Raw genomic sequence first — 7,381 nt, 5'->3', positions numbered from 1 at the left:
CCCCTTTACCACCCCCCGCTCCAGCCGAACTTACCCCGCCGTGTAAAGATGTAAACTGTGACATCGATCGTTGACGTGGCCGCCCGCCCGCCCAGCGGCCCCCCAACGAGGTGGCCATGTCCCCGGCGAGGCCCGGGTGGGGGCCTCCTGAGCTGAGCCGCACTTGGTGCTGCAGCCGGGGCCCCCCAGGGGCCCCCGCAGCCGCCCGCCGCCGCCGTCCTGCCTGCCCGCTCCCCGGGGATCCTGCATGGCCCTTTTGTTCCCTTTGTATTCGATCTGTGGAGGACCGGGTCCAGGAGGTCCAGGAAGGCTGGAGGGAGGCACAGACCTGTTAGGTTTCACTATACGAGGTGGCTGAAAAATCCCTTCGGGTTGTGTTGCAGATTGTCCTGCACAGCTCAGAAAACACCAATGGCGCTCTTCCGACAGGTGTGAAAGGTTTAGTGCCTTTACTATAGGCACTGATTTCACAACCTTTGAGGCTCTTTCATGCCAAGTAAACATTAAAATCAAAATTTATCTAGCGTCAATAATACAAAGGTACGTTTTAGCAACTTTGTTTTCCAGTGCTTCCAGACATGTGCGGGGGTGGGCGAGTATTTCTTGCCGTTTCGCGAGTAGACAACCCCCAGGCACCCCTTTCCTACTGTACAGTGTGGATTCTGTCCGACGATGCTTTTTTGCTTTTTATCCACGTGGTACACCTGACCTTACCCTCTTTGATTTCAGTTAAATTTCCGTAAAGCAAAAAACTCCCCCTCTCCACACAATTTTTTTTTACGATCCCACAAATGCAATGTACCCCCGTGTACTGCGCCGTGCAACATATCGGATACAAGCAGCCCACCCCCGTATGCAAACACAGACACATACATACACACACGCACACACGAGACTACAAACATCCCGGGTTCTGCCGTTGTTTCTTCGGCGCACGGCGCCAACCTCTTCCACTTTCCTCCCCCTTCATCTCCCCAAGCTCCCCTATTCGCCAGGACTTCCTGCATTCTCGTGTTGACTGTCTCTCCCTCTTTCTCCCTGGCTCTCGCGGACCGTTCTCTCTTCTCCTGCACCCTGTCTCGCTTCCTTCCTTTGCGTCGTTTTGCTTCCATTTCACGTCCTTCAGGACCGTATCGCTTGAGTTTTGAGTATCCGCCATTCGGATCACACCATGAGCACACATGCTACCACCGCATACACAGACAAAACTAAAGGAGGCCTTCACACTTTTAACAATTAATTCGCAATGAACCGTTTGAAATAGTCACTGTAAAATTATATCGACCCAAACGATAACGTAAATTTATAAAATAAGCGACTGTGGAGGGGTTAGTGTGAAAAGTGCCATCATATGTAATGTTGAAACGTTAACCCTTAAACCCTTCTACTCATGTGTTTTGTAGTGTGATCTTGAAGGAAGGAAGAGGGGGGGGGGGTGTTGTTTCCTTATTTTGCGACGTAATTCTCGAGGCAGTGCGCCTGCGCCTGCCGTGACGACCGCCCCCAAGATGTTGGGGCCCGTCGCATCGCGTGACAAGGCACTAGCCAATGACCGGGGGGACCCCGCCTTGTTCCACCATGCCATACACCACGCCACACCACGCCACGCCACACCACGCTACAGCCCCACCCGTCTAGCAAAGCGAGGCCAAAGATATGGGCCCGGTCAAACAAAATGGCCGGCCGTCGCGACAGCGGATACCATGCAGAAATGTTCCGATACTAGTGCCTGACCACTCATCATCTCTCTCATCAGCCTCACATACAAACACAACAATAGGACTGTTATTTTTGTTTCCAACAACAGCGGGCGACGTCACCTATCACCCGATGACAAACACTTCTTATTCTCATTACAGATGTCAATTGTACCCAACGCGCACGTGTATTACGCCGTAAGTGTGTGAACGGAGCCGAGCGAGACAGCACAGTGCAAAACACAAACAGAGGACAACCAACACACTACGAGGGAAAACCAAGGACAATATACTTATGGCTGACACATTTTTTTTACCGCATGACACTCCACAAACGACAGAGATATATAAATAGTTTTACTCGATGATGAGAATTGTTTTTCAACTAATCTCACTACGAAAGCTGATTTCTTTTCTCATGATTTCATTGTGGACACCACACAGCATGTCGACACTCGAAGTCCTTCGTGGAGTAGTGTTCCCATGTCGGCTATGCCCCTGCCGCTCCTCGACTGCCAGGCTTGGGCCATCTCCACGACACAGGTAAATTATGGAGCTTCTTTCTCACACACAGTCACTATACACTACGACAACTATTAATAGTCTAGAGCTTGATACGGCACCACACTGAAACATGTATTCAGTTACACCATACGTAAATACGTTTTATCATAATCACTCCCATATCTCAAAACAATCATACCAAATACAGTACTCTTCCCAACAAATAAACATCAACTTTCTCAACCAGGCCTAGAATTATTTGAGCACACATGCCAAGCACCCTCTTTTCTCTCTTACACCCTCCTCGTCCCCACGTTTATCCATTTAGTTATGTGTTTGTTGCAGGTTAGCAAGAAGAAATCTATCAAAAATAGCAAACAAATTAAAAACAGCATGCTACAACGAAAAAATAACGGGAAAGCACATTTCGTTGCGATGCTTTTATTCATTCCCGCACGGAAAAAAAGAGCTAAAAAAGTGACAGGCCAAAGTGTCTTAAAAGTGTAAAAAAAGTATACAAAAAGTAGGAAAAAAGTTTGCCTAAAGTGCCATCAAAGTGTTGCGGTTCCAATCTGCTATATTTTAAGTATACCTAATGTATACTTTCCACAAAAGTATACTTGAAAAGAGTCATTTGGATATACTTATTTCCATGCGGGTTTGGTCATAAATTTGTAAGAATTTCGAAGACGACTACGACAGCTTTACACAATTGTCTCGAAATCACTTCCCATCGGCTCTCACGCCGTTTCAATCAGGCGCGTGTTCCCAAACCTCACCCTCGGTCGAGCCCCGCCGTTTCCGCGGCCGTAGCCGCCTCCCACGCCCCTCACCCCTCTGTATCGGCAGCGAGAGAGGCGAGGCGATGGAGGAGGAGGCGGAGGAGGAGGCGCTCGCTATGAGTGTGATGCGAAGTGACGCGGAGCTCCGGGACCGCTGCGGGGCGGGGCTGAGAGCGGGAGGCTCCATCCCATCACGTGACACTGAGGAGGCTCATGCGAGATTTGCGGCGCGGTTATCAGATATTATATGGATCCCCTGAACCCAATCGTGCGGATTTTGTGGGGCCGACGGAGCACAGGGGCCCCTAGAGACGAGGGCCGCGATATATACTTTCTTCTCGAAGTCGCTCGCGCTTCTCTCTCTCCCCCTCCCTCTGTCTCTCTCTCGACTCCCCGACGCACTCCTGCTTGGTTTGTCCCAGTCCTCGTTTTAGTCGAAGGGTCCCTTTATATTGTTTATAAGCAGCGTACGTTTTTTACAGAGCCATGTGAAAATGTTAACAGAAGGAAGACTTATTGTTTTGCATTTATTGTATTATTTACTCTATAAATACAACATACCAGGTGGCTGATTCACGCCGTTCAGTTATACTGTACCGCATGCACCAGAGTAATTTTTTTAGTCACTTACAAGACTCATCTGTTATATCTTCAATCTGTATGATTGAAATTACACGGTACACGGCCATCATTAACACTAGATATTTTTGGATCTTTCCCTTCTTAAATCCCAGTATTGCACACTTTTTTTCCATTTTTAACTTCCTGGGCAAAACTGTTACTGTCTCTTGGTAAGTCTATTTTTTTCTTATAGGGGGGAGGGGGTCGTACTCAAACAAGGTCGAGTGCACCGAGTACCAGGTGGGGGATTGTTGCGGGTTGTTCACTTTTCGGGTAACCAGGAAGAGAAGGAGGGGAGTGGCCGGTCTGGAAAGAACCTGCTACCAACAACAACAACAACAACAACAACAAAAACAAAGAAGAAGTGAGGACGACAGTAACGCTAATGATACTCAAAGCATAAAACCACCGCTAACAAGGGGGCTTAGGCAAGTGTAAATTCCCGATCTTGCCCAAACTCGGTATATTTGATTCTTATCTATGTTGATGACGACTGACGGTAGTACTTTTTCCTGAGAGTCAATTTCTAGGGTACTTTAGGGGAGGCAATAATGGAAAAAATATTGAATTTGGGCCAAAAAGGACGGAAGGAGGTCTCAAATCGAAAAGTTGCAGAGGAACTACCCCCCCAAAACCGCTCATTTTGAGTCAGAATATCACTTAATATTTGTACAAAAGTAGAAATTTGTATTTTTGAAATTATACGCTATTATACGGCTTTTATAGGGAGTTTCGGCACATGACTCTCAGGAAAAAATTTGGTCGGCATTCGTCACCTACATAGATAAGAAGCAAATATACCGAGTTTGGGCACGATCGGGAATTTACACTTGCCTAAGTTCCCTTGTAAGCCGAAACACTTCAGCGTAGAATTCGTTCAAAGTGGCATAAACGAGAACATCTCATTGACCGGTGCGCTGCTGCTCCGCTGCGCCCCCGCTACGCCCTGTACCCCACCCCACTTACCCCACTGGGCCCCGCTGCGCACAGCCCTCGCCGCGCCACGCACCACCCTCTGCTGCCTCTCTCTCTCTCTCTCTCTCTCCCGCTCTCTCACTCCCCCTCTCGCTCTCCCCTCCGCCTCCCACTGCGGACGGCGGACCAATCAGGAGGCTCCTCCGGCCTGATCGATCTAAACGTGTATTGCTGCTGCCTCATCCTCCAACGAAAGGGGGGGGGGGGGTACGGGGGCCCTGAGAGAAAGGAGTGAACCAGAGAGAGAGAGAGAGAGAGAGAGAGAGAGAGAGAGAGAGAGAGATGCTGAGCGAATCAGCAATCGGGGTGAGGCTGGAGTTGCCGCAACCATCATTTTACAGTAACCGGGCGGGCCACACTCAGCTGAATTAATGGGGGGAAGTCTCCACAAAATAATAAGGGAGTCTCATTCCTGTCAGAAAACTTTTCCAGCAGATTACAAAGTGGGCGAGGAATTTAAAACTGTGCTCTCCCTTCTCTTCGCCTCTCTCTTTCCTTCTCTCTCTCTGCCGGCGTTCGTCATTCCTGACAAAGATATGGTGAGAACACGGTTTAGAATTTTTTATGTTAAACCTTACACACCCTGTTACAACTCAAGAGTGGTTCAGTCTCTGTCTTAGCTCTTAGTACATCTTGCTAAAAAACAGAGTTTTAAAAAATTATTAAGATTAAAGTTAGTTATGTTTCTTAAGTAAAGGCATTTTTCATATGTTTTCCTTTAAGGTTGCAGTAGGAAGGTTGTTAAGTGTATTGATTCTATAAGACATTATTACAGAGAGAGAGAGAGAGAGAGAGAGAGAGAGAGAGAGAGAGAGAGAGAGAGAGAGATTCTAGTTCATGCACGCGACGGTCCCCTTAATGACTTGTTTCGCGTTGCATTATTGAGACCCCACCGCCCGTATCGATGGAAGACGTCCTCCGCCTTGCCGCTGACATCGCGCGCCAGCACGCAACCGTTTTGCCGATAAAGACACACACGACAGTCTACAGCACCGGCCAAAAAATATTATTTATCTAGCGATAGCGTGGCCAGGTCGCTATGAGGAAAGGGAATTGTTTAAAAATCATAAAATCGTATCGCCCCCCCCCCCTCGCCCCCACACTCCCACTCTCTTTGTCTCTCTCACTGGGTAGGTGAAAGGGCTCTGCATGCAGCAAGGTCCATTAGTCCACTCGGCCCGCTGTGACATGGGCCGGCCCCGAGCCTCCCAGGGTGGCCCCTGTGATGTGCAAATCAGACTATTTCGCGCCCAGCCGCGCCGTTGCTGCTCGTAATGCTAAGGGAGTAGGTGGGGAGCATTTCACAGCGGTCCAAACCCTTTCCGTCGACCCACACCGTGTAGTCGTGGTTGCTGTTGTAGCGACCATACACTTCATCATCACCCCCGTTTTTTTTTCATAATTGCGCGCGTACAAAAAAAGCGAAGAGTATCGAAACGAGTGATTGTTTCGGAAAATCGCATGTGTCTAATTTACGCTTCTGTTTCTTTCTGATTCCAGAGTCGAATTCTAGAAGATTCAATAATGTGTAATTCATGGTCACCGAGGCATAATGTGAGTATTTCTTCTGATTGTTTTTCGTAGCTTGACCCAAACTATTTTGTTTTTTAAAAAAATAATAGTATTTTTTTAACGATGCTTCTGTGATTTTCATGGAAAAAGTTCATAAATAATTTAACGCCGGACTTCAAAAATTTTAGAGTTGTGAGCCGCGCGTATGCTGCAAAAATTACTGTAACGCGTGAAGGGTTGGTGGTCGGCGAGTGTGGTGGTGGGTTGCCTACGATCAGTGGCCACGGATATCAGCCGCGTGCTAGTAGGCAGCTTACTCACCATGGGCGTGTTCTCGGGTGCACGCACGGCAGTTGGGTTTCTCACATCCAGCAGACCTGCGCGGCGGCGCAGCAAGCAGGCAGGTCCTTCCAGCGGCGCTTCTCTCTTCATCGTTTCGAGGCTTCTGAGGGCGTACCCGCCCCGCCCCTCCCAACCCGCCCCGCCTCGCCCTGCCCCGCCAGGCTATCCGGACGCGCCGCGCGCGCCCTCTTCCCGTGCCTCACTCGGTTACCACTGATGCGCTGCTTACGAGCCATCTATTATGCATGGGGGTGGTTTTAAAGCTCCCTGCTGCCCCCCTCCCCTCCCCCCTCTCTGCAACCCCTTTTGCGAGCCTATGCTGAGCAGCCTGCTCCCCCTGATGAGGTGAGCGGCCACCAATGGCCCCGGGCTCGCTGGACCGGACCAGCAGTGTCCACGGGGGGCATTGGAAAAGTTGGGCCATACGCTCAAAACAGGCAACCCCCACGCCGCCGCCGCCCCTGCGCAGCCATGGGGTAGCACGGCGAGCGGGGTCGTGCGCGGTGGGGTCATGGCGCGTGGGGTATGAGAGAGGGTGGGGCGCCGGGCGGGGAGGGTTGGGGCGCCCGTCTGGCCTGGGGGAAAGGATTGTGTGTGGAGTGGGTGGTGCTGGTGGGGGGTGGGTGGCGGGCCCCGCGCTCGGCCCGGCCCGTCGCAGACAACACCGCCCCGCCGCGCGGCCACGGCCTGCTCCTCCGCCACCTCCCGCGTCTGCTCCGCCGCGGCCTGCGCTCCGCATGTGCCGGCGCGCGCGGCCCCAGGAGGGGCATATCATTTAGAAACATAATTAAACCAAAATGCGCGCATTTAGAATGCATGGAAGTCTCGCAACCCTTCCATCCTCGCTGCGGTGGTGGCGGTGCGGCCTGGCAGTCATGATGATGGCGCCTGAGCTAGGCGGGGGCGGGCGGGGCGCGGGGGCCCGGGAGGCCTTGTTTAGCGCCAAAC

At 50.9% G+C, this 7,381-nt stretch overlaps 2 protein-coding genes across 4 annotated transcripts in view; both read left to right on the top strand.

The window, feature by feature from the left end:
• The window catches only part of LOC113202874 (dynein light chain roadblock-type 2), a 223,281-nt gene that overhangs the window by 27,959 nt on the left and 187,941 nt on the right, over positions 1–7,381 (top strand). The gene's annotated exons all lie outside the window — the stretch shown is intronic.
• The window catches only part of LOC113216170 (inhibitory POU protein), a 39,121-nt gene that overhangs the window by 9,944 nt on the left and 21,796 nt on the right, over positions 1–7,381 (top strand). For all 3 annotated transcript variants that reach the window (XM_052265619.1, XM_052265620.1, XM_052265618.1), the window contains exon 3: positions 6,080–6,133. In XM_052265619.1, coding sequence (XP_052121579.1) covers positions 6,080–6,133 — 54 coding nt within the window. The remainder of the gene's footprint in view (positions 1–6,079; positions 6,134–7,381) is intronic.

This window comes from Frankliniella occidentalis, unplaced genomic scaffold (genome assembly GCF_000697945.3).
Source record: "Frankliniella occidentalis isolate FOCC.00 unplaced genomic scaffold, Focc_3.1 Scaffold28, whole genome shotgun sequence".
Lineage (NCBI taxonomy): Eukaryota > Metazoa > Arthropoda > Insecta > Thysanoptera > Thripidae > Frankliniella > Frankliniella occidentalis.
Note: the sequence above shows the minus strand (reverse complement) of the source record. Positions and strands in the feature narration are given on the sequence as shown.